Source organism: Gallus gallus, chromosome 8, assembly GCF_016699485.2.
Source record: "Gallus gallus isolate bGalGal1 chromosome 8, bGalGal1.mat.broiler.GRCg7b, whole genome shotgun sequence".
Lineage (NCBI taxonomy): Eukaryota > Metazoa > Chordata > Aves > Galliformes > Phasianidae > Gallus > Gallus gallus.
Window position 1 is genome coordinate 18,419,016 of NC_052539.1, and position 27,885 is coordinate 18,446,900.

General features: G+C 38.6%; 2 protein-coding genes across 10 annotated transcripts; both read right to left on the minus strand.

The window, feature by feature from the left end:
- Window positions 1–8: 8 nt before the first annotated feature.
- On the minus strand, window positions 9–7,843 carry LOC124418137. Its single transcript, XM_046944669.1, has 4 exons — window positions 5,490–7,843; window positions 5,223–5,315; window positions 3,085–3,183; window positions 9–273 (listed from the first exon to the last, which is right to left on the minus strand). The coding sequence occupies exons 1-4, from the start codon at window positions 5,506–5,508 to the stop codon at window positions 140–142; spliced, it is 345 nt and encodes a 114-aa protein (XP_046800625.1). The 5' UTR covers window positions 5,509–7,843; the 3' UTR covers window positions 9–139.
- PTGFR (prostaglandin F receptor) lies at window positions 6,742–27,885 on the minus strand. 9 transcript variants are annotated; one of them, XM_046944453.1, is made up of 4 exons: window positions 27,835–27,885; window positions 27,469–27,562; window positions 24,493–25,340; window positions 6,742–8,892 (listed from the first exon to the last, which is right to left on the minus strand). In XM_046944453.1, exons 3-4 carry the CDS (start codon window positions 25,279–25,281, stop codon window positions 8,587–8,589), a joined length of 1,095 nt encoding a protein of 364 aa, XP_046800409.1. In that variant the 5' UTR covers window positions 25,282–25,340; window positions 27,469–27,562; window positions 27,835–27,885; the 3' UTR covers window positions 6,742–8,586. The 9 variants fall into 9 exon arrangements, with proteins under 9 accessions (XP_046800409.1, XP_015146310.1, XP_040560571.1 ...); XM_015290824.4 differs by lacking the exon at window positions 27,835–27,885 and having other exon boundaries at window positions 27,469–27,811; XM_040704637.2 differs by lacking the exons at window positions 27,469–27,562; window positions 27,835–27,885 and adding an exon at window positions 26,677–26,999 and having other exon boundaries at window positions 24,814–25,340.

A 27,885-nucleotide genomic window follows, 5' to 3' on the forward strand; every position in this document is an offset into this window, starting at 1 on the left:
CCTACCTCAGAAATTGTGTAGTTGATCTGCTGATGCTGGAGGCTTGCAGGGTTTTGATTTGCTCCATCCAGCCCCACAGCTCTTCTCCCACTGGGGACAAAGCACATCATGCACTGCATGGCTGCTTAGCTTGGCAGTGTCATCCTCTATAGAGCTTCCATTGTCCAGCCACTGGCACTCCCAGAGCATCACATCCTGGCCACAGTAGTGTCCAGAAGAGAAACACGAGGAGCACTGACAGGCAGAATTTGTCTGTGGTCTTTCCAGAGCAATCTGCAGTGTAAAGAAGATGAGGAAGAATTGCCATATTGCCTTGTGAAATTAAAATCATGACAGGTGACTCTTGTGGTTGGGATTCTGCTGGCGTGTGGATGACAATGATCATTTAACCTACTTTATACATTATATCTCTAGCCAAGTTTTCTCCTTGTTTGGAGATGTGGATTAAGATATGGGGATAAGCACCGGGCTCACCCTTTCAGGCTGTGGTTCTGGACTTTGCCAAAAGCCATTTTGAAATCCAAGACCACAACTGTAACATTATCCATCTGTCCTTTGCATTACTTCCCCAGAGTTAAGTGTACTAGATGACATCACACTCAAGATTTTTACCTTTTATGAAGTTATGTTGGCTTGGTTTTATCATCCAGTATTTTTCCATATGGTTCATGACCTCACTTCTTGTTAACATACCCAGGAACTGAGCTTAGCACTAGCATTGAGATCATTCAGACATGCACTTACAACAGTCTAAAATCATTCTTGATTTTATTTTTATTTACGTCTTCCAAGTTACTCCTATGGAAGGAAATAAAAATGCATGCAAATAATAATTTTTAATGTCATTAACTGTACCAAATGATCTCACTGGAATGACTGCTTTATTACATTTCACTTCTCAATGTAACAGCAAGATGGCTTTAATTCTATATTTGTATGGAAAATATGTGTTGCACTGACACATATGTATTAGTTTTAGTCCCTGCTACTGACTGTAACTCTGAAATTAGTCACTTTTCTCATTTTCACAGCTGAGAAAGTGAAATGATCTCAGCCAGCTGTGGCAGTATATATGACCGCACTACACTAATTACTGTGCTGACAGCAGCCACTGCCCCTTCCACCACAGTTCAGTTACCTTTAACACTTCCACAGCATTACACATAGTCTCTGGAGAACAAAACATTCCAAAAAATACAAACAAAAACCAAACCACAAAACAGTCATAACTTATACTCCTGTGTAATCTTAAAAATACTTTGTCTCAAAATGTTGTTTTTCTGCAACACCTGAAAATCAGTCCCTTCTGATGAACTACTGATATTTTAGCACTACCAGAACTATTTACAGCACAAGCTGTATAGAGCACATAGTACATAGATGTAGTAAGTGGCTTTCCATCATTGTGATGTCAGTCTCACAATATTTGTTTGTTTCATCAAAATAGCATCCTTCTAAATGGCTTACAGTGACAAGGATATTTCTTAATAAAGAAAAATTATGCAAGGGAGAAGAATAATTACTGCTTAATTACACTAAAAATCTAGTTTCTGCTTGATGATCTGAAGTGTCTTAAAAAGGAAAGCAACATTTTTATATACGAATAATGCTAACTTTCACTTGACAGTTGCCTTTTCTTACTTTGAAAACACAAATACTTTAAAATTATGAAAGTTCTTGTGGGAAATCTATTTCTCCTACATTTACTGGCAAATCATCACTTTCATTAATTTCAGATCACTGAGAGCATATCAACTATTTCTTAGAAAATCAGCTATTTCCCAAGATATTCATGTGAGCAGAAACACACCAGCCAAACATGGAAGTGAGATGAAGCAGTGAGATATATTTATTGACATCTACCTGTGTCAAGTTGCAAGTTACTTAGTAGAAGGAAGCCATTTAAGAATATATTAGTATTTTTTCAAACACAGAATGATTTACTGTAGCTCTGTTGAACTTTCTGGTACTGAAAACCTCCATCAAAGACATTATGAACTCTGCCACTGAATTTGAGAGGAACAAGATTGCAGTTAGCACTCCAAATAAAATGTGTGATTAAACATTATAAACACTTTAAAAATCTCTTCACTGTTCCTGCTAAACTGAACCAATAAAACACCACAGCATAAGAATGTCAATGTCTCACTGAAGTGGCTTAATGGTTTCTTGGAAGAGAGGATTACTGAAAGGATATACACAAAGACCAATATTTCTGTAAAAAAAATATAAGTATTTCTTGCATAAAATACATATATGAGAACAGTTTATTCAGCTTTGAAGAGTAAATAATCTAAACCACTATGCTTTATTCTGGTCCTTACCTCTTACTTATACACAAAAGAAAGCTTAGCCAAAAAACAGGTGCACAAGCAGTGTTGATATGACAGAAAAAGCATATCCCTGCAACTATGATTCTTTGATATTGCAGACTTCAAACAGCAGAAAATAATGAAAAGCGGTCATTCCTTTTATGTAGTTTATTTTAAAATTTCTATTTTAACCTAAATGATTTTACTTGAAAAGTTATTGCATTTTTTTCTTGTACATCTTTGTACCTTGACAAAGATCTCTTGCAATTTGCATAACGTGAGGCCTTGCACGACGTTTCTGCAAAAGTGGAGGCAGAGGATCACTGCAATAGTAAGATGCTATTTATATCTTGTCAATTTTAGACACCTCCAGTGTTTTAAATGAAATGCTAAAGGACTATTTTACAAAGATCTCAGTGAGAAGACAAGTTGCAGTTTTCACCACTGCCTTTCCAAGCGCTACTAGTCTGCTGGTTAATGATTCTACCAACCATAACATAACAGTAGAAATTATCTCCTGATTAAACATATTCACAAAGAAGCACATAAAATGTGGGCACATTTGGGAGAGATAAATCTGAAGAAAGTTATTGTACTTTATAACACATAAAATTGCTATCATGTTCCCTTAAAAATACCCTTATTTTCTGGAAAACGAGGCAAAATCATAACTGAATGATTCTAGTGGCCTCTGTTATGTTTTCAGAACTTGGATGTGCAATCAAAAAGATATTCACTTTGGATCATTTAAAACTGAAATTAAAAGAGATACCTGCTGATCTCCCACAGTAGGCTGTAGGCTTGAAGAATAAGAACTTCAGACAACAGATCTTTATGGAGTGCACCAACTTTTTTGTCAGAAGTAACAAATCTGTTGACAGAATAAAACCAGCAACTCAAGATCCTGTTTCATCAGACATATACACAGATGTGAGAATAAGCTGTGCTGATGATGAACCTGAATGGGGACATGCAGCTGAGAATATGTGCAAAAAACGTGAAATAGTATAAGTTAGAAGTGATCCTGGTGATCAACATGTCCACCTCCCAATTCAGAGCAAGCTTTTAAGCACTTTGTGCGTTTGAAACTTCATGGTACTGCATCCTGGAACTAAATACCATGGCAAAAACATTCTTGCCCTCCACTGGTAAGAGCCAAGATGGAACAAGCAAGGGTGTCTGGTGCAGTGGAAGAACATCAGAGGCCAAAAGGAGCAAATAAGAAGTTCAAATCACATGAATGCATCAAGACCTCATGTTCACCAATGGATTTGTCTGGCATGAGTTAAGTAACAAATGGACCCTAGGGCTCAGCACAGTTTCCTGTTGAGGGGTGAGCACTCCGGCCATGCACTGCAGAGCCATGTTCCTTCCTTGATCTAGGCTGTCTCACTGGTTTTGGCAGACCAGAACATCTTCAACGCAGATATTGGGTCGCCATTTTAGGAAGTGGGTGTTGAATCAGTTCAGGTAATCATGGATTAAAGTTCTGCCTTCCTCGTTTTCCCCTCATGACTGTTTACAAGTTCAGGCACTTGGGGAACTTAATAGTTGAAAAGTAAGGCACCTTAAAAATTAGAAGTCACTGTTTGTTAGGTATTATAAAAAAGAAAAAAATAAAACTTGATATAGAATTTAGACTTTATCACTTGTATAGATGATTTTGCAAAAAAATCACTATAGAATACTGGCTGTTTTGGCATGATAGTTTTCCTGTTGGAGCCATCACTTCTACACCGCTGTTGTCAGTGCATCTGAAGGAAAAATACCACTGCAACATGTAATGTAATGATTTTTTTCTGATTACATTTATATTAATTTATAGCTGATGATAATGGAACGTAAAGTATTTTTCTTATGTTGGTTTCAGAAGAAAGTTAAACCACAAACATTTGCTGGGAATTATAGCTATTTGTTAGGGATGCTTTTCTGATAACAAATTTTAGCCTCAAGTATTTTAACTTGTCAAACTACTACTGGCAGTAAATTAGAAAAAAGAAGGAAAGAAAAAATAAAGAAAGAAATGGAATTATCTTTGCAAACTTTTGTAGCTAGTATTTATTTTGCAACCATGGAGCTGAAATTAAACAGCTAGACAGATGCATGTTTATGTTCCTGAGATCACAAGATGTTTTTCCTAAAAAAAAAAAAAAAGACTCCATTGCAGTTTTACTAAGAAGGAAAACCCTGATTTTATCTATAACACTCTATAACTTACCATAACTACATACACTTTCTTGAAAAAATGCATCTGAAATGGTATTTTTCATATTTAACCGTTGTTCCATCACTTCAGATATCACATTGTTTACAGTAGACATTGGGAAAAAAGAAAGAAGTGAGGTACATAGACACATTCTCAAAGTCTCACTATCTGGAGTTGCTGAAATGTCCACCAGGAGTCTTCTTCCCCACAGGAAAGTTAGATTTATTATGACAGAATGCCTGCAAAGCAATTGTAATTGAGTAGATGCTTGGTATTTGTGTGTTTTTAATGCTTGTTTTTCTCATTTCTTATGAATAGATTGTACTGAGTAAGACCTAATGTTCTAAGTTTCGCAAAACATTGAGGCTCTAAAATCAGGTCCCTGGGTTTCCATCAGGCATATACAGGTATATTCCTCAATTGCACCACCTATCCCTTCTAAATAGAAATCATCTCTAAAAAATTTTTAGGCTATGAGCTCTGTAGCTCAGATCTTAGAATGGGAATCCTGCTATTAACAGTTTGTATTCATCCAAAGCATTTAAGTTACCTAAATACAGAAGCGTGGGCCATGAATGTATGCTTATGCTCTACATAAAAATGGAGCACAAGCTGTACTAAGGACCAGATCAGAAATCTTTTCAATTCAGCAGACACTATTAAAGAGAAGAAAAAGTGATAAAAAAATACAGGTTACTACTTACCATGTGTGGTGGTAGATGGCTCTGCTCTAACATTGCTGCTCTCTCTATCTTGCTCCTCAAGAGGACAGGGTGAATAAAATATGGTGAAAAAATCTAACAAGTTGATATAAGGACACAGAAATCGTGCACTAGCTACTGTCATGGCCAAAACTCCCAGCATAAGGGAGATTAATGTGACTTATTATCAGATAACTGTCTAGAGAAGTGAGAAACAAAAATCAAACTGAAATCATCTTTTGGACAATGGGTAATGGAACTTGCAATTACCTTTTTTCCTTGAAGTCATTCTATATCACAAAGTAGTGGGTTCACAGTTATCTCAAGAAAACAGGATGCAACCCTTATAAAATAGCCCCTCCTTCCTCCATCTTTGTAACAGCATTACACTGTCAGCATTTAGGAGTTCTTAGCAAGTATTAAAATTAACTCATTCCTAACGAGTCAGACTAAAGTAACAAGAAAATAAATTTTTAATTCTACAAATATCTTTAAAAAAAAAAACAAGGAAAAAAAAAAACAGCCAAAAGCCCACACAAGTAATAGAAAGACACTTTTCCTCAAGAATCAGGTTTTTGAAAAACAACACTGAACCTCGTTTTCTTTCTTTGTATACAGATAACAAACCACAGGTCATTGCCTAATCCCAGTGATGAGCAAGTTGTTACTGAGGCCTTCTTTGCTTCAGCAGGCAGTTTCAGACTAGGCTGGGACCTTGTTTTAGGATTACTTGCCTCATTATACAGCCTGCCCTTTCTTAAGCTCCCTATTAGATTATAATATTCTCCCATTCTCCCACCCTGAAGATTTCCTCAGTCATTAATCAGAAACGAGATTCACTTTCAACCCACCAGACTGCCCCTGCCTGCTCTGGAGGCACTAATTGCTGCCCAGCAGAGAGCAGGCAGCCAGCCTCTGCAGAGTTCAGTGGCACAGCACAAGGCAGCCTGCCCTGTTCTTCCTGCCTGAGCATGCTTGGATCCTACTGGGAAGGTGTCCTGGTTTTTGTTGTTGGTTTTTTTCCTATAATCTTATATTTTATAAAACATATAATTTGCAAGTCATACAACACAGCACATCTCCTCTGAGACCAAACACAATGGTAATCAAATCTCTTTCAGAGGTAACAGACTCATGGGTGGCTGCATCCTGAGCTGCCAATGGACAAGACAAAATAGTAACAGCAAAACGAACGTATTTTTTTCAGGACTTGCAGTGCATGTGAAACTAATCAGTATCTGTGTAACAGTGTTGGCAGCTACTTGAATACAAACACTTCTACTTGCATTTTCTAAGCATGGATCATCAGAACTTGACCTAGTCTGCCTTAGACCGCTGATTACGCAGGGCTATGAACATTCAGACCTATTATTTGTATCCTCACTGTCCTCTTCACTACCTTCACACTGATGTCATGGATGTGAATGGCACTGGTCAGTTTGAATTCAGGGGGGTTGTAATAAGGCTCACTTTCGTAACTTAGGTTCCCTTCTGTTGTGCAAAAATATTGTAACTCTCAAGATATGGTTTGATAACTTTAATGAAGCTCTGCAATTTACAACAGTTCCAATAGTTCACAAAATATTAGAGATCACATATACATATAAACTTTTCCTGTTTTACAAGTCAACCAGTATGAACTACACAAGCTACATTTACTCACATAACAAAATGAAACATTGATGAGCTTCATTCACTGATCAAACACCTCAACAATTTACAGACCAACATTTTTCTGCAGCTGCTAAAACAAGAACAAATAAGTTATGTCAACATATACACTGGCATCACATTCCACAAAATGAAAAGGCCAAATTGAGCACTGACTGAATGCTCCCAGATTTCAGTGGAACTCACAAGAAGCTACAGTGCTGAGCTTATACCAGCATCAAATACGTACACATTTTGTAGTTTCTGTGATTGGCAAAATAAATTGCAGAAAAAATCCTTAGTGTAAATGAAAGTGTTTCATTTCGTTACAAGCTTATTTAACCCATTAATTTTCTAACCATTTTAAAACAAAAAAAAAAATTGAAATATTTAAACTTTTTGAGTTTTTTTTTTTATTTTCCAACTCAAACAGTTCTCACAAACGACATGAATTGGTACTTTGCGAATAGTTTTGGTTTCTCAGTCTGCCTTCTCGGTGAATCAATTTTTAACTATTTAGTCCAAATGCACCAGCATCATCATTGGAAGTTAAACAGGTAAAAATAAAATAGTTATATCTTAAAATAATCCTTTTGTTACAAAGTCTGATACTCTCATTTTTGCTTCTAAACAAAGTACATTCACAAAAGCCAGTGCTTCTTTTAGCAGCAATAGAGGTGAAGGGCCTCCTGTATAAAGTCCTCGAAATTTTCAGACACCTTCAAAAACTCAGCACTTCAGACATGGACCCTGCAAACATCAAGTATGCAGTTTGTTTTCACAAATAAAAACCGCACTCACAGTGCAGTTCCCTACACAACTGTTATACATGAGACCTGTGCGGCCTTTTACAAATTGAGCAGAGGTACTTTATGAGTGCTTATGTTTATATATTAGGGAAACCCTTCAAGGAATTTTCTTCAGTTTGGGGCTAAAAAAAATAAAATAAAATAAGCCCTTCTCTTTATACAGACTAACCACAGCTTTATGTCTGTTAATTTCAATAAAATTTACTGAAAAGACTAACAACTCACCAATAGGTCTAAAATGTAACTGTAAGCAAGCTGAGCTCATCTGCTTCTAACTCTGTTCCCACAGGGAACCTACTATTTTACCAGGGATTGGAAGGGACACATATGCTGATAAAGTTTGCAGCTCTTCCAAAAATTCATGCAGTAATTAACTGAGAGTTCAAGTCAATGAACCAAACAAACTAGATGGTTTAGTAAGCTAGCCACAAACAAAACAACTTTTATACATCCAATGGGAAAATGAATTGCCTAGAAGCAAAGAATACCCTTAGGGAAAGGATGGTGTATTTTATCCCAGGAAGCAATGACTTTGCAAAGGCTTTGGGAGTATCACTGGTAGATGCAGCTACCCCTTTTAAAAAACTTAGAGATCATTTTCTCAGCTGTACATTTTTTTAAGAATCCTGCTAAGGTAAAGGATTTGGAACCCTGTTCTCTTTAGTATCTAGGAGAAATCTATGAAGATTTATCATTCTACAGCCAGTTTTGGCAGGGACGTACACCAAAATGAACTAAAACATTTAAGTGCATCTTCTGGAGTAGCAATATCAAACTGATAACCAACAGGAGAAAATCATTCACAATTTAAAACAAATGCCAAACCACTGAGCCTTAGAATTCATTGCAAAGTATTGCCCGTCTATGAGCATTGCTTCTATCATCTCTTCATACGTTGAAGTTTAATTTTATTGCCCTGTCGAGCTGAGCGGCTGTAGATTTATTTGTTTGGAACTTACGGGTGACTCAGATATTGCTGCAACTTTTAAAGAATTCTTGATGGAGCTGAGTTCCCACATGTGTAAGTTTATGATGTGCATGCCACAACATCCCCTTGTGATCTTGTACAGGTTTTTAAGTACGGCTTTCCGGAGAAGAATGTACACCCAGGGATCTAAAATCTGATTCCATGTTGCCATCCGGAGAGCGAAAAGTATTGTTTCACAGTTCTCCTTTGAATGACTTGCATTTATCCCAATTCTGGCCATTGACACCTGAAAATCAAACATTTTAAAATTATGCATCAAAAAAATACAGCAAGTGAGCATGTAAATGAGTGAAATTTTCAACAGTATCATTAAGTATCACATCTTCAAAGCATCAGTGTATCTCCATTGCAAAGTTAATACCTTCATGCATGTAACATTTATTGTTCTAGAAACAATATTGTTCTATGTCTTACATAGGACTAACACGTGTTTCTGCTGAACTCCTTCTGCTGAAACTTAAATGGTGACCAGAAATTGATTTGAGCAAGGAGTAAAAAATTAACCAGAACCTAAGCTAACGAGGCATGACAAGACCATTCCCGAGCTGCATTTTTTAAAGGATAGAGGACATCATTAGAACAAAACATTTTTACAAAGAGTATTTACTTTTTTATACCTTCAAAGTGAAAGTCTGCATAAAGAACACAGCACATTGATTTCATCACAATGAAATCACAACAGAATATAATTTATTTACCCTAGAGATGTAAGAGAAATAAGAGGTTAAGTTTCTAGGAAAATTTAAGCCATAGTGATAAAGGCCACCAATACCCTTCCTCTTGCCAACACAGCTGCTGAGGGTCTCATTTGCCTGCAAAGACAAAGGAAGTGCTGCACATGGACAGCCACCCACTACCATTTACTTTCTCAGTCCAGCACGACAGGATTACTTCTGGCAAAGGATACCCAATGGGCACACAAGCCCAACACAGCTGGCCTCCAGCCTTGCAGGGTTGCAGCCTAAGCGTTGAATCAGCAGCCCAACTGAAACATACAGTGTTGGAGTTCCTGCCCTGCAGAGACCTCTGTAGGCTTTCCGCCACTGAGGTTTTGTAACCTGAGTTCCTGTGTGAAGAAAGCCTGACTGTATAAAGCCAGGAATGTGACAGAGGATGGTAAATTATCTCTCTCTGTTATTAATGTTAAAAGCACATGAAGACTTTTTTGGTAGAAAGATGAAACACTGTACAGCTTTCAGTTCCAAAGCATTTAAAGTGATACAGTTAAGTAACTAAGAAAAGAGATATTTTGCAGCTGATGCCATGAGCACACTGATTTATTGAGTGATGAGGGGTAGGGTCAGTCTGTACAAGTGCAGAGTCCTATTTTCACAAAGATACATCATTAAAAAAAAAAAAATGAATGAAGAGAAACAAGCTACTGCTCAATATTCTAGCAAACCCATTTTACTTCTTCAAGATAATTCTCAGTACTGCTAGGCCCAGTCTGCATCTTGCAGGTCACCACACCTGGGGATAAACTGCCATGCAAAACAGTGAATGCATAAAAGGTGACTGTACTTGCTTGGCTAGGCATTTGGTTAAGAGTTTCTGCATGGACAACTGTGGGAGCAGAGAGGAGAACCCACAGGAACATTCCTAGAGAAGCTGGTAAGACTGGCAGAAGCACAGATGGGAACCAGTGAGCGGAAGGGGAGGAATGTCTGAGCACCATGCCAACACAAATAACTGCAAGTCAGTTTACTGAATCTGCCTTTCACCCCACAACTGTTGGGTGCATTCCTCTCTGACATCAGCAGCCCACCCAAACTTAGACAAGTCGTTTGACTTTTGCACGGGACATTTTCTCAAGACAGTCCAACATTTTATTTATTAGAGGTCCAATACAAGCCAAATTCAGATGGAGTACTCCTTATTCGTGTAAGTAGAACTGGCAGCAAAGGACAACACAACAGAGTTCAGACCAACATTCTTATCTGATATATAGCATGTTTGGCTTAATACAGATATACAGCTTCCTAATTTGCTTCTTGATGTTTCTGTGAGTACTTCCAAACTCCATTTGTTCTTCTCTCTTATTCTGCAAAGTTAATAAATGCTAAATTCAAATGAATTCTATGCCCAGGAAAAAAAAAAAAAAAAAAAAGGCAGCAGAGGTGGTCACTTAAGAAGAGTAGCTGCATCTGTATTTTGAAAAACTGTCATTTTCTTACATGTCTAGCAAACTTGAGAGATTCCTTTCTATTTAGCATTAATAACTTCTAAGTGAATAAACTAATTTGTTGTTCAACTTGCTGCCTAAACACTAAGTAACTGTCTGGATAATGGATGTCCTTAACTATCTAACAATCAGGAAATGTGATACTTAATTTTGATACTTGGATGAGCTTCATCTGGAACATTTAAGTTATGCCTTATGAACACTGGATGTACATAGAATAATGCATTTGAGTACAAGTACAAGTAGCAAATAGAAGGTACAGCTTGTGCACATAGCCAAATGCTTAAGCAAGTCAGCTGTGATTACTAGTATTGGAAGTATTGAGATAAAATGTTATCTACAGATTTTGTTTCATAAACTAAGAATTTTCTTAAATTATTTGGGAGTGTTATTCAGAAATAAGAAACTATATCCTTTTTTTTTGGGGGGGGGGGGAAGGGGGAAACGGGAGGTGGGATAACTAAAGCCATCATAAAGCAATATACCAACTTTTTGAAGATCTGTGAGACCGAGAATTGTATACAAGCCTGGAGTAAGAATCTCAGTCCAGCTCCAAGCACAAGATAATCCTAAGTATTTTTATCCTAAAACACATGTGGCAGAATAGCAGCAGTGACAGAGATGGCTCCATCAACTCATCTCTGGGTATGAATTGAAAAAATCCACTCCTCTAAACAGTCTACACTGCTCAGGGAGCTCTTTCATACCTAAGACAACATGTAAGAAGGCTTCAGGTATATGAAACCAACCGTACACCAACAGAGGACAAAGAGAAAAACATAGACTAAGTTCATAATAAATTATTACTATCACACTTTAATATTCATCCTTATTTAATTTTAAATTCAAATCATTTTGAAATCATGGACAGTTAGAAGGCCTCATGCACTACCATCCCTTAAAGTTTTCAGTTGAATCAAAACCTCACACGGTCTGTTTTTGCTTCATAGGTATGAGAAAGTCATGTCACAACTGACACAAGTCTCCAGCTCAGGAACTGGAATCAGAGATTGATACAATGCTTACTTATGGGAGCAAGACCTCCTCTGAAGGCACAGAAGGGTCAATTTTATTCTTGTTTGGCTAATATTGCTCAATAATTAGGTCCGAGCTGAGAAACTGGTTCAAAGAACAATTAGCTTTTTTTCCTTTCCTGCAGGTCTATCAGGTTAATATGATAAAGGAATTCTGTTGCCTGTAGCCAGGGAGGAAGAAGTAAACGCAACATGATTGGACTGGATGATCCTGTAGGTCTTTTCCAACCCTTATGATTCTATGAATCTATGACGGTATCCTATCTGGTTGCCTTTGATCTATACAACTGATTTTAATAGCCTTGCAGATTCAGCAGCATGACTCAAAAAATTAATCCTCAGCTGGTAAATAAGAAATGTAACTCATGACATTTTCTAACATATTTAGTAATGTGAAAATCCAAATAGTATTTTGCTGAGTTACACAATACTTATATGGATGCAGCTGTAATATGTCTCCCAGGCTTATGAAAAAATGAAAGTATTACTTGATATAACCAATACAGTTCAAACGTTCTTTAGGAAAATAACTCTAAAAGCATTAGTTAAAAACACTGACTTTTTAAACAAAGTTTCTCTGACTCATGTGCTGGTTTAAGTTACAACACAAGAGTTCCCTGTACACAAAAAGAAATACAGACAAATCCAAACTTATGTCAAGCACAAACTAGACACAATACATTAAACTTCTCCATTATTTTTTCCAATTTTACATTTCACAGCAAATAAAGCTTACTTTTCAGAATCCAAAATGTCACATGAAAAAGTTTTAAAAACATGTGGAAATTGTTGACATCCACAACTGTATCTTTCATTTAGCATTAGAGAATTGTCATTTCCTTTAGGTACAGAGCTCAGTGCAAGAAAATAAATAAATAAATAAATAAATAAATAAGCAGCTAGCTTCAGAGCTTCACACTACTCTCCAAATATAAACAGCATGTCTTTAATCTCCCTTCCAATTGGATCTCAATTAGATGAGAGTAACTAACAAGCTAAATGGCAGTGCTGATCAGTTACATTCCTGTTAGGACTGAAGGACAGTCAGTCAAAACAAGAAGCAGACTCTAACGCTAGTTAGGAAATAAGGCAACCTTTAGTATTACTTTGATGCATTTCAGCTCGTAAACTCTAAAAACAGGTTCTATCCTTAACTTCAGGAAGCCAGATAAAAGTCTGACATCAAAGCACTGGTGTGGAAAGCAGAGCAGACAGGCAAATTCTCTTGTTTGTAAACAAACATCAGAAATTCTCTTCCCCTGTAGGTCAACCTTTAGTCTCCATTTCTTTGTAGGAGCCTTACAGACCTTCCTAAACTTCTTCTTTAGGATTCTACTGAAAGCATTTATGAAAATTTCCATCAAGGTAAGGAAGTCCATGTTTTTTTTTCAGTATTTACAGACTTGTTATATTTTGTCACTGTCATGGATGCTTATGTTGAATCCAACATGCAAATCCTCTCCTCCTAAACCACACTGGATACATGGTAGTATTCTATGGACTATGTTGCTCTCTATGGATACAAAAAAATATTTCTATTTCATTATTTTTAACTTCTGGAAGTTTTTGAAACTTCCATTGTTCAAATACACTTTAAAGAAGTTGCAGTTTGCTGTAGGTAAGATCTGATTAGAAGACAATAATTTATAATATTCTCTATAATACTCTCTAAGGACAAACTAAGAAAATAAATGCAAAGGAGAGGAAGAGAGAAAGTAGGAAATCAAAATTCCATGTACATTTGATGTACAATTTTGTATGACCTAAAAACAGCAAGAAGAAAAACTGAGCAGATTGCATGCATAGTTTCATAAATACTGCAGTACATAAACTGAGTATTTGTTGCAACAAAGCTGAGTATGCTTCATTTTATTTTTCCCTCCACGTGTAAAGTTTTGCAGAATCAGCTCTTCGCAAGCAGAAGATGAGGGATTCTCTTTTTCTGCCATATATTCTGTCAAAAAAAAAAAAACCCCAAACCTATAATGTCATTTTAAATTAATAATGGATCCACTGCCTCATTATTCAGCTGGGGGAAAATCTGTGTCTGCCTCTTGAAATCAAGTTCCAATCTACCACACATAAATCAAGAAAGGTGACAACTACCTGCCATGTTACACATTCTTAACCATTCCTGTTTATTTAGCATTCTGATAAACGCAGTCCAAGACATCTTCCCTGCCAGAGTCACAGTCTTCTATGGGAAAGGCAGGACACAAATGAGGAGGAGATAGAATCTGAAAAGATCTGGACCAGAGGTAGCTGAAGTTACAAAACCTTCTGTGGCTGCTTATTTAGCCTCCGTGTGCTCCATATTTACCATCTCTAACACGGAGCTATGTAAGCCTTTTGGGTACTGTAAAGGAAAAGACACTCAGAGCTCAGAGTGGAGGCTGGATTAGATAATATTCACAGGTCCCTTCAAACCCCTACGATTCTGTCATTCTGCAAAACAGAATGCAACATTTTGTATGAAGCCTGTGAACGTAATTTCAAATCTTTCTTTCTCAAACTCAGTTGATCGTATCATCAGGTAATTCTTCAAAGGTCAATGACACTGCCTCATGAATGTGAGTATCTCTTCTTCTGGCAAGATCAAAACCACCCTTGAAAACTGGTAGGTCAGACCTCACCGCAACTAAACACCAAAGGACCACAGTCTTGCAGCACACAGACAACACCGCATGACCTTGCCAGATAACTACTCCTCGCTGAGGCCAATCAGTTCTTCTGGGCTTTCTGCTTCTCTCAAGCAGGCTCAGGTCTGCAGAGGATTTACAGTCTATTGCACTCTATTACTGTGCCATTAGAGCCAGGGGGATATTTTCACCATCTGTGTTTTTACAGCTCCAGGCAAAATGTTTATGCATGGCAATATACTTTCTGAACAAACATTTGGAAGCATCATTTGTGATGACATTTTTATATATGCAAGAATTTATCAAAATTACTGAACAAAACGTAGAGTGCTGTAACATTATACTCACCATTTATATCTTAACTGCCTCTGGCTTTATCATGCTCTCTGTAAGGCAGAAATGCAATGTTTTTGGTGTGCACATGCTAGCAAGCACTAACTAAAACTAAAACCAGAGGTTTTATTTTCTGTCAGCTTTCCACTTGAAGAGTACCTACCGGAACCTACACTCAGCTTGGCCTTGAACAAAACATTCCAGGTTGTTTCTTTTTGTTTCTTTGAAAGAATCCAAATATTTCGATATTGGACTGATGGTCTCTTTTTCCTTCTCTTCTTCTCCCCCTCAAAATTACACAGACTTTTGTTCAGCTAGCTGACAGTATAATTACTCTAGCAGCTTAATTGATTAACTTATTTGAACTGAAAGAACAATAGATATGGATAGAGAAGAGTTTAGCACTGAAAACAGCAGATGACTCACTTCATACTGAAAATGCATAGACTGTGTTGCTGCCTAACAAGGCACATAACAAAAATCTTTTGCATGGAAAATTAATTTTACAGATAAAATGAAAATATTTTTTAGCCAGCAATGCTGAAACTTAAAGAACAACAGTGAGATCTCTCAGGACCAGAAAACAATAGAGTATTTATAATAAGGACCATCCTGAGAAACACAATATAGCAAAATAAGTATTTAAAGATGTAAGAACTATACATATTCAGGATTCATCCCCTCTTCCAAGGGAGACAGCTGGGAAAACCTTCATAGCCAGAAGTTAGTATATCACTTCTTTTGTATTGGATTTGCTTGCACACTTTCACAGTCACTTGGAAAATAATCACATTTTTAATTGATTAAATAAATACTCTGATTTCCACAGAAGCAATATAACTTCACTGACTAATACAAATGCCCAAATAAAGAATCACAAGAAACACATAATACTGGGAGGAGGGAGACAACTGTGAGAACAGAGAAAAAAGGGACTATATACAGACAATCTGGAAGAGGTGAAAGGAGCTGCAAAGGCCCATAACTATACGATAAACTCAGCATTTAATTACTGTTATGCAAGAGATCAAATGAATGCCTTGGAAGTAGACTGCCTTTCCAATTACCACCACATTCATGCCACTTCATTACTAAAGTTATCCTCCACTGGATTTACACATAGGAGAAAAGATGCAACATAGATTCATCACCTACTACCAACCAGAGGCAAACCTCTCACTTCTTCAAGAGCAGAAACATGTAATTCTATAAAGGCTGCAGAAACTGCTGGTTGTCATGTTTGTCATTCTCTCAGATTTGCTACGTCTGCCTAAGAACCCAAGAATTAGGCGGAATTCTCCAAGGATTCCCTGGACAATTCACTCCTTGACCTCAGAAGATTGGGACATATATGCAGGCCTTCACAGGCTTTCAAGGCAGATACAACTGAAATGACAGATACCCACACATATTAGAAGCAGGAAAAAAGGGAGAAGAATTCCACCCTGAGTAAGTCATGACACATGGTAGCTTCTCCATCTCCTCTAGAACGCAGATGACACTGATGCGCAACATGCCCACAAGGCCCCAAGTAATGACCAGACTAAAAATAGTAATGAACCTATTATCTATCAAAGGAGTCAGACCTCCTATTTAGTGTCCTGAGAAACTATAGCACTGATAACATGAGCATAGGAAAAAAATACGTTAATTTGTAGCTACATTTTATGTGTGTTTATGTTTACCATACATACAATTATATAGTAAAGAAAAAATGAGATCATTTTAAAATATGGACTGGAATACAAGTTACTTCATGACTTCATGCTATCTGATTTGCTGTATTTACAGATCTGGCTGGAGGCAAAGGAAGGTGTGAAGCGTTCCCTTATTAAAGTAACTTATTCTATATATCACTCGGGAGAAGTGCACTCAGAAGCTATGAACTGAGCTATCAGAGCTAATAAATTTATAATAAATTTACAAAATTGGTATATTTAATTTAAAATATTTTTATTTCTAGGGTTGGCAAATAAATTAGAAGGGACTAGTGTGCAGATGGATGACCTTTTAGGTGGAGTGGAAATCAAATCTCCACTTAAGAGTGATTTATTTCTTAGTACTTATGCAAACCCACACTCCTGGTAACATAAGTGACTATTACATAGATTCGCTTTTATTTCTAACACACTAATACACTGTAAATCGTACAACAAAGTGCTACCACTTGTATGGACTCTTTTAACACCATTCCGTGCACTCAGGTGGATGGGAGTGCTGGCAGCACACAGGTGCAAGAGAGCAAGCAGCTGGAGATCAGACATTAAGTTCTGGTTCTCCAATGAGAAAGTGATTCTTGATTTCTGGGAGTTTAGTATTGAGGCACTATTCAGCCTCCTACAGACAATCGTGCAGAAACAGCTCCAATGCTGAAACCTGCAGTTTGACACACACAGGTCTTCACACAGCTCATTAAGAGGAGCTCCTACGAAGAAGCTTACTCTCCACCTCTCTCCTGCTGTCTGCAGTAGATAAGAAGTATCCTTCAGCAAGAGGTGGTGTATTGCCTACAGCACAACTCAGGTTCTCCTCCTGAGCTATTTCATCTCATCCAATACGAGAATTAATCTGAAAAAAATTAACCGCATCTACCAAAACTTCACCATAACTGCCTGTGCAGTGTCATTTTGGCAATGTTCTGCTACCTGATCATTATGATTTCTAAGAGAAGCATTCACAGATCCCAGTATGGTGATGTGCTCCTGTTCTGCTCCACACTGTACATGCATACAATAAGCAGAACCCCTCATTCCTACAGGAGTTTATAACCCAAGTAAACAGCTGTAATTCCTCAATTCCTGATTATTTAAATGTAAAATGTAAGTCTTAAAAGCAGATGAAACAAAAATGAAAAAAACAGAATTAAAATTGCTCTATTTTAAACAGACTATTTCCCAGACATGGAACCAAAGTATTCTCTCAGACATTAACAGATTCTGCACTACAGAGATAAGTACCTTCTGTTAAAAAGTAGTATTGTTCATAGTGATTATAAATAGGAATTAACACCATAATAACACAATGATTATCTTACAAAATATATGAATGTTTATTGCACACAGTAGTCCGTCCTGTGAAACCTGGTAAGTTTCTGGAGTTACTCTATGCAAGTATATTTGTCCCTGAGACTTTTCCACAAGGTTACCATTTAAAGGCTTCTGATAGACAGAAAAAAGATCTTTCCTAAAATAACAATCCAAAAATGGTTATGCAGTGTATGACATTTTCCAAAAACGGTTATGCAGTGCACGGTATTTTCAAGCAAAAAAGGCCTGAATAAGTGTAATACCTAGGAAACAGGGAGAGTCCACTTCTATCAAACAAAATTGGAAAGTACCTCAAGCTTTCTATATCTATCACAGCATGCCAATTGAACAAAGGAGGGGAGGTTAAGTATAGTAACTTGGTTTAGGTTTTCAGAATTTGAATGGTAACTTCAAAGCTGAAAAAAAAAAATCAAAATTTTCTGTGATAGCCACTGACATCTATCTGGAATTAAATATTGTTTCAACTTATAGACAATTATGGCTTAATTTTATAGTTAAAATTCAAATTTAAAAATCAAGTGGCAAGCAATTTTGAAAGAAAAACAGTAGCACATTATTTTGAAAATGCAATGATGGAATTCTGCCTACCCTACTTAACCTCTCCAAAGCTAAGTAAACTCATTGCATCCTGGTGGCACTGCATCTTTAGAAAAAGGCTTTACATAAGTATTTCCAAACAGCACGAGTAAACAAAAATAACAAAAACTACAATTATGCTTCTTCCAGTCTTTACTGGTAGAGGACAACCTATCAGCCTCAGATCTTCTTTCGTTTCTGGTTCCCATCCCTACCACAAGACAATATGCTGACTACTGTTCATTTCTTCTTTACTGTTGAGAACTGCTCAACTGCCTGACTTCTGTGAGAGGGAGGCAAACATTTACATTTGCATTACAAACAGCCACATTTAATAGAGACTTTCTAAGTAGCCTATGATAAACTAAGCCCTGGCCCACAGTAGAAAACATTTTTAAAAAATGAATCATATTTCTCAGAAAGGCAAAGACATTAAGAGCTCTACAAACTGCAAAAGGTGAAAACACGAACAGAATGATTCTGAACAGTAAAAGAGTGTCTTTGAAATTCAGCATTATTTTAGGTGGGCTTACTCATTTGAGCATTACTTACCCGAAATCAGTGTTCTTTTCCTCTCAATCTCATTAATCTCTAAAGTCAGCAATTTATTTCACAATATCTTTCAGCCTACAATGAATGTTAGGAATGGCATAGCAACACTTCAGCAATGCAACCCTGAGTGTCAGTTGTGGTTGCCCCATCCCTGGAGGTGCCCAAGGCCAGGCTAGATGGGGTACTGGGCAGCCTGATCTTGTTAGGGGCACCCAGCCCACAGCAGGGGGTTGAAACAGGCCTTTAAGGTCCCTTCCAACTTAAGTCATTCCATGATTCTAAGATTCATGTTGCCTGTGCAGCAAGCAAGCTCATGCTGGCTGCAGCTTTGACTGGCAACACCCATTAGCAGTGGCTGTGGCCAAGCAGCCACGCAGGAGAGCCAGGAGGCTGCCCTGCATTCAACTACAAGGGCCCCACTGGTGAGATGTGGACCAGCATCCTGGGACTTGTATCTGCTGCCTTTTCTAACTACAAAAATCACCAGCCAGAGAGCACAGGAGAACTTTTAAGTAACTTAAGTTCTTAAGTAACCAACAAAATTTGAAGGCAAACAAACAGTGCTAATAAAGTAATGAGCCCATATAAACGATCCCCCTTGCACATATAAGCATACATTAGTGGAAAGGAAAATCAGACAGCTTACGAAAGAATACATTAAGGCTCCTCAAGTGCAACTTGAGTATAAACTCCTGGCAAAGTGTTGTTGTGCATGTATATATGTGAGTACACATCCAAAAACATGAAAATGACATGCACAGAGGATTGCCTTCTACAGAAAAGTGCCTTCTATTACATGCAACAACATGGCCTAGAATTTAATTACTGTAAAGCCTGCAATCCACCAACTTCCTTTATCACATACCAACCGTGAGGTTGCCTCAGCACCTGAAATATCCAGTGGAACAACTGTGTCAGAGGCCAGGGTAAGGATATTGCACCAAGAGCCACCCCTTCAGCACAGCACTGCCCCTCTCACCTCCTCAAGCAGTGTTTCCACTGGAGGACCACTAAGACCAGAATTCTGGTTGTACTGATTCAACAATCTGGAAGCTAAGTGCAGCCCTAGATGCAGAAAAACCAGCCATTGAGCCTCACTGCATTTGGAGGACACCAAGTCAGAGTTCAGACACAATTAAAATAACAAATTGGAAAGGGAAGAAATGACATGAGGCGTGCTAGAAATTAACCGAGGTAGTAAAAATAGCAGCTGAACAAGAGTGGATTTAATTACATGAAATAAACAGCTGAGATCTTTTCAAAAAACGAAGAAGAAGAAAACAGTACTGGCTATTTTCTGTATGGAAAAAAAAGATCTTAAGAAGATTAATTTAAATGTAACAGTACTTTTTGCATGCTAAGACATGTTTCACACATGAAAAGGATTAGACTTTTCTCCATATCATAATTTGCTCCTGCAGACAAATTCTCTGTGAAATAAACCCCTCCAGTCCATAATTACAGGAAGATCACTTTGCTTCCACAGAAATAGAATTTAAAATGTGTCTATCCCTTGAGCCCCAGAGAACCTGATGTACTGAAGTCAGGATCTGCTCAAATGAACATAGCTCCAAAGCCAAGCTGTTTCATGGCAGGCCAGCTTTATAAAACAATTTATGCCATCAGCAGTGCTTGTCACAAAATGCTCCAGCCCAGCTATGTGCTTTGAGAATCCAAGCCCTTGGGACCAAATTTATCCAACAAAATTCACATATCCTAAGACAAGCAAGGATGAAAAACGATGACTTATTACACATAGAAGTCAATGTTACTATCTTCAGAACATATATTCCTGGAATTACCCATCACAGAACAAAATTATTTGGATTGTAAGAATAAATGTGCCTCTCTGAATCACTGACCACACAGATTATTGGAAAACTCATGAATTTCACTTGTTCGTCTGTGTCAGTTTCCTCACCCTTTCAGCTCCTCAAAAGAATATAAATGTTTCCCAACAGAGGAATAAGCAGGTTGAAAACTCCCAGCCAACAGAACCCTTGCTGTCTATACTTAAGAATTATGGAGGAATTTAAGGAATAACGTTGCTTAAATGATAAATTCCTTCTTCCCCTCACTCCCTTATGGAAGGATTCCTACACAGTTGCAGAGAACTTGTAAAAGCCTCCCACTTTTGAGAAGCAAAGAAGAAAAAAGAGATCTTCACAAAAGAAATCAGAAGAAAATCCCTGTACAACAGTCCCAGCCAAACCACAGTCCGTTTCTGCAAAACGCTTCAGATCTCCAGGTGTCTTAAAATGGAGGTGGTGACAGATTATAATATCATGTATTTTTTGTATACGCACCTGTTTTTCGCAAGCTTATTTTCACACCAGACACTGTGAAGGGTGATGGGTCTAATGCCTTTTAAGGGAGATTTGAACAAAGGACAGTGACTGAATACATAACTCCACTTGAAATATATATATATATATATTTATGTATATATATATATATATATATAAATGCAGCAATAAAGTAAATCTGCACCAGATTACAATATTGGATAGACTTTTGTTATCCACGCATATATGACAATTGACGTAACACCAGACTAGATTGAAAACAGAAGAAAAATAAACAAAATAAACCCCTGTCAGATGGCGAATCACTCTGAATAAATCCCAATCCTTGTATTTGCAAACCACATGTGGCATAAATTATATCACCTTCCTCTGCCTTCTCTTTAAAATTATTGTTTGGTTTCTAGTTGCTTTGGTTTAGACAGGGATGAGTCACTCTCAAATAACATTTTATCATATACACCCCACAGGTCAGAGGGAATGGGCAAAATTCTTAATTTCCAAGACTGACACTGACTTCTAGATTTCACCTTAAGAAAAAATTAAACAAGGAAATGAATACAAAACAAACACGTAATTAGATATTTTGTCGAATAATTTCATTTATGGACGCCTGAATCTATTTATATCAAGATAAACTTTTGTAGGCATTATTTCACAAATTAAAAGCCCTGAGATGTTTCGGGTTTGAATCATCAATTCACCATAAATCATACACCTTGATAAATTCTGGATCTCTTCCTTGCATTGCTTTAGCAGTACATTCTTAGCAAAACTTTATTCCACTCAATCTGCATGCTTCACTGCTGTTCAATGAAGCTTGCTACATCAACATCGTGCTTGCAATTCTCTTGGTGATTTCTCAGCAGAATGCTTTCAAAGCGAAGAGAAAGTTGGTAATTCGGATCGTTAATTTTGATGTATATTCTGCAATCCCAATAGCTAAGTCTACACCAAGGACCAGGTCCTGTTGCACTTCCCAAACTCTCTGCCTAACGGATTAATTGTTCACTTCATTGAAACTTACTTCCAAGAACTAAATCCCTTCTTACACTGAATTTTTAAACTTCTCATTTCTCACATTTATTTGCTTACAGTGCAAAACTCTTTTCCATACTGATGGTTTGACTTTGGTGATAGTTTGGTGCACCTCAGTTCAAGCAATGTAGGAGCAAAGCACTGAGAGCTCACAATGCACAGAAAGCGTGAGAGATTTGCACCGTGAAATTTATACAACACCAGATGAATAGACCAGAATTGCTTGTGCATCACTTTCCTCTGCAACCCATTCTCAAAAGCTACCAAGTACCAAATTTAAGGAAGAAACCATTCACTGGTCTATATCACCAGCTGATGAGACCACCATGCTCTAAAAAAAAATCCTGCTGGAATAACAATTCATTGTATACTACAACCTAGATGAAGGTCAGTACTTATAAGAAAAGTAGCACTGTGATTTTATTAAAGATTGTCAACATTTTTTAAAAATGGTTTTATAAATGAAAATTGAAAAGTATAAGAAATCACCAAAACTACCAAGAGCAAACTGAATACTTGCAACTCAGTGTTCCTTCAAATGCTGGATAAATGAAATATCTCTTTTAATGAAATATACCAATGTTTTGGTTTTTTTTGACAAGCAAAGTAACTGCAGCCTTTAAGGAAAGTTACTTTGTATGAAAATAAATGTCAAAGAAGGATAAAATATTGTTTACCCATAAAAATTAAAGCCACCCTTTCTGTTGCTCTTCTTGATAACCATTCTGTGTCTTGTCCCAAATGCATTTTTGAAGTGCTGGAAGTTACTGGAAGTAAGGTCATTACATGAGCTTGCTGGACTGCTCTGATGACTTTATTTAAGCTGTGTATTCAGCAATCAGGACACTGACAAAAGCTAACCTGAATTTCAACTATGTGGTAGAGCAAGTCTAGAAAAATCAGTAGAGAAGCAGGGGAAATTCTGTCACGGTTGAACACAAGTGACAGTTTTTGTGCAATTCAGGGAGGCACAGGCATATCCCAACGCTCCCCCTCACATCTGTGACAGCGGGTAAATTGGCTGCTATCTGCCAGATGTACCTAGCTGCTGGAATCCTATTTAGAAGCAGTTCAGGTACCTCCACACTATACCAAAGCCAGAGGTGAGGTATGACTGGATCTTATTCACATCTCAGATTTAAATTTCTATTTTTGTAAACTCTAACCAAATTCACTCCTTGTTCACGTCAGAGAAAAACTATCAGATGCTGTATCCAGGATACAAATTGAGCTTTAATATTAATTGTGACTTAACCCCTCCCACCCTAGCAAAAAATTAAAACAGCTTCAGTTCGGTTTATATCATTAAACACCTTCGAAAAGCCATCATAACACAGGAGCTGTCAAATCCTTTGCCATATCATAATCCCATTTCCATTGACACCACTCAATGACAGCACACAGTACCCTGAGCACCACTGAGTGCTTTGGATGAGTCACAGCACTTACTAGCACAGAGCCCTAAGTTACAGCCCGCACAGCTGAGAAAGCCCTGAGCACACAGAGCAGCTTTGCTAGAGATCTGTCTGGATTACAAACACAGCTTGATCAGGTCTGAACCAATTTTTTACATTAACCTACTGCCAACTGCTGTTTTTTTTACCTAACTCTAAAGCAAAGTCCTTAATACCCTGCTAATGGAATGGAGAATTTTTATGTTCTTAACTGTTGTCTTCCGTAGCATAGTTCGCAAGTAGCAGTAAACTGCAATAATAACAAAGAACAGGCTAGCATAAATAAAAACTGACAGGAACCACAGTACAGACTAAATAGAATTGCCACTCCAAGATTTCACTGAATTTTTGGATGAGATCAGTATTTGTTTTAAACTATTCCATCACCCTTCTGCTACCACTGTCTGCTTCACAGCACCGGTATTCACAGTCGCTACACATTTTATTTGCTCAGTGTACTTCACTTATGATCAGAGGTAAGGAATAATTACTAATTTTGATATAGAAGCAAATGTACATACATCACAGGCAACATGCTGTAAAATAAATACATTAAAACATGAATGGAGCTATTATCGCAGCTAAAGCACCTTTAAACCTGGAGATAGAAAGTACAAGTTTTAGACAGTGATGTGCATTAAAAATTGGCAAACACATTAGGCTCTTACCAGGAATGGACTCCAGCAAATGCAAGAAACACACATTATAGCCAAGAGCTGAATGATCATTTCAAAATGATGCGATCTGCCTTGTCTTTGTTGACTTTTAAATTTGACCCTTAAGAGGGTAATTCCTGTGACAGCATTGCACAAGAATGAAATAGCAAGGGCCAGTAACCCAAGGGAAGAAAAAAGTAAGAGATAAAATCTGTCTTCCCAGTCCTCAACATGTTCTGTTTTATAGAAGCACCAGGTCCTCGATGCTTGAATTTGATAGGCTCTAAACCTAAGAATAGGCAGCAAAGCTATAAGAACAGCAAACAGACATACCATAGTCAACATCATTTTCACATGTTTAGAAGTCATTTTTGTGGAGTGAAATATTGGCTTGGTGACTCCAATGCAACGTTCAACAGCCATTACGCTGCCCAGGAAAAGTGGGCACAAACCAAAGAAAACCATGCAGATGCCAAAAACACTGCAAAGAATGTTGGACTGGTTAAACCGAATCCAGTCTTTGTCCGATGCATACACAAACACTGCGATGGCTCCATTGATGAGGTGGCCAAAGAGATCGGTGATGACCAAGCCACTTGCAAGAAGCAAAAAGGAGGCTTTGGACTTCTGTCTAAATCTCTGATATGCTTTCATGAGAATTGCTATTGCGAGACTGTTGGACAAAATTCCCACTGTCATGAAAATGATTGAAAAGAAAACGGAGATCTTCTTCTCCGTGTGGCAGGTTGTGTTTTTTAAGATTCCAAATCCAGCCAGCCCTGGTGATTTTGAACTGTTCATGGTTAGGAGACGAGAGGCAGCGCTCAACACATTTCAGCAGCCTTGCAAGCAGAAGGCATCTGTAATTTAAAAATAATAAGAAGAAGACATACACAGTGAAAAAAGCATACCACCATTCAAAAGACATTTGAAGCAGAAATCCCATAATGCTAGTCTGTGGTACAAATCTAATTTTCCTGTTCTCTGAGTGCTATGATATGGCATCATATTATAGTGCAGCAGCCACAGCATAAAGTAATTATCTGCATGCATTATTCAACGTAGATATACTTTGCAGTACCTTGATATTTTCTGCAAGTATAATATACAATATATGTAATGTACACATACATCTGATCAGAGAAATAAGTATATTCTCGTGGTTAAACTATGTATATAAACAAATGTTTTTGTAACATACTCCTAGAATGAAAGTATTCACCAACCCGAACACAGTCAAAAATGAAATACTGGCTTGGGAATGTTCTGAGATGATAATCACACTGTTTTTCTTCCCTCACTTTAAGCACTTATTTTCAAAACAATGTCCCAACATCTTCCAAGTCATTCTCCTCTCACAAGCCGATGTTTTAAAGCTTTAACGTAACCGGCAGTGAAGCCTCCGGCAAATTTGTGCCCTCCCTGAACTTGGACTTGAAGCGATCACTTATAGAGCAGCCAATTCTGCGAGTTACTCTACGCTTTATCTCCCATCTCAGGACATTCCTGATGGCAAAAACTCCCCATGCAGAAAGAACCAGTAGGCTTTAACAGCGCAGAACACAAAGAGGCAGTGAAGTGGCTCGGTTACTGAAACAGATCCGATGAAAGCAGCTGAGTCCCCGCCAGCTGTACTACCAGCGTTAAGGACCGCCGACGAGGAGCGCAGCCGGCACGCACGCGGACCGAGCACCGTCCCCCCTACCTCCCTGCTCAGGGCTGCCAGCGCGGCAGCTCCGGCACCGCGAGGCTCCGAGCGCCCGGCACGTGGAGGGCAGCGGGGCCGCGGGGAAGCGCAACCGATCAGCGCTCTTAAGAGTAAGGCGCCGCCGGGGGCGGAGCGCCCCACCACGCCGGGCACAAGTGCCACCGCCGCTTCGCCACCGCCGCCCCCCGCTCACCTCCGTTCCGCTGCGCCGGGAGAGGCGCGGCGGCGCAGCGCCGTACCCCACCGGCCGCCGCCGCCGCCCGGCCCGCAGCCACCGCCTCCCCCCGGCGACCGCCCGGCGCCGCCCGCCTCCCGTCCGCCTCCGCCTTCCCTCCCGGCTTCCCTCTCCGCCCGCCGCTGCCGGCCCCGGCGAGGGTGATATCGGTGGTGCGCCGAGAGGGAGTGCAGCACCTGCCCCAGCCCAGGGTCGCCTTTTCCCAGCCCTCTTCGGGCACTCGGGCCTCGAAGACGCTGAGCATAGGCCCTACCTCTATGGCTCGGGATCGAAACCCCCGACCGGAACAGGGTGAGATGCAGGAGAGCATCCCTCGCACGCCAGCCCAAGGCAGGTGCTGCCTTACTGTGCCTGCGTGCAGACAGTGGTCTCTGGTAATGGAAGAGCCACGTTGCCTCTTAGCATTGCAGCATCAGGCAACAATATCACTTGGTAGGATGAGCTGCTGCCCACGGCATTGCATCCACAGCTGCACAGCTCTTGTGACAACCAAAGACCTGCATCTGTTAACTGCCCCTTTACTTTTCATCACTTCTGCCCAACCACTCCTTCACAGTAGAGAGGGGGCTCAGGAACAGACAGCCCAGGGAATGCTGCATGGGATGCAGATGTGCACATCACTAGATGCATCCCTTGCACCTATCAGATCACTCAGTGCTAACAGCGTTGTGTAGGACATTTCCCCACTGGAGCAACAGGACAACAACGTGACCAGATGAGGGGCTAATTCTGTGACAAACAAGGCAGGGAGATGGAAGTGTTCCTGGCATCCCAACAGATACTCAGTTTGAAGTTACAGATTATTTCATCCATCAGTGTGCAGGACTGAGTGGGAATTTTCATTAAAAAAACTTACTACAAAAATTTGTCTAAGTATAAAATCAAATTGTAAAATATTACAGAATTTGTCATGAGTAAGGATGATGGAGAACTTGTATTTGCTTACAATGAGAGACAGCATTCATTTATACTACCCCTAGCACTATTTAAAAACAAAATTTAAAATGAAAATGAAAATTCACAAGCATGTCATAGTTTTGCTTACCTTCATGTTTTGAATACTGTAGATACGATTTGCCTCTCCCTAATTCACCAGCGAGGTAATGCAGGCCAGCTAAATCCATTCATTCAAACAGTACCTGAAGTCACATACAAAAAGAATTAAAAGTTCTCTGCACCGACCTTCTGCCCGTCTGATGTTGGCATCTTATCATACAACAAGAAAAATGATCATTTTTTCTGATTGATACCTATAATTTCCCAAAAACTTTTTTTAAAGAATACAATAAAATATAAAAACATCTCAAAACATATTATTGGCATTGAAGTTCAGAGAGAAGGGATTTATTTTGTGTTTCCTCCTCCAGAAATAAAAGGAGACAGAGATTTTAACAAGCAGCTTATGCCATACCTTTCCTTTTTAGCTGGATCTCTTCACCTATCTCCCTCCTGAAATGAGGGG

Bases quoted from the DNA above. Each gene is read 5' to 3' on its own strand.
- LOC124418137 (XM_046944669.1), bottom strand. The intron at 3,184-5,222 runs GTAAGTAGTAAC...TTCTGTCAACAG, and splicing joins GCCATCTACCACCACACATG to ATTTGTTACTTCTGACAAAA. The intron at 274-3,084 runs GTATCTCTTTTA...TTTACACTGCAG, and splicing joins CTACTGTGGGAGATCAGCAG to ATTGCTCTGGAAAGACCACA.
- PTGFR (XM_046944453.1), bottom strand. From the start codon at position 25,281: ATGAACAGTTCAAAATCACCAGGGCTGGCTGGATTTGGAATCTTAAAA. The intron at 8,893-24,492 runs GTAAGAGCCTAA...TTTGATTTTCAG, and splicing joins TTTGCTGGAGTCCATTCCTG to GTGTCAATGGCCAGAATTGG.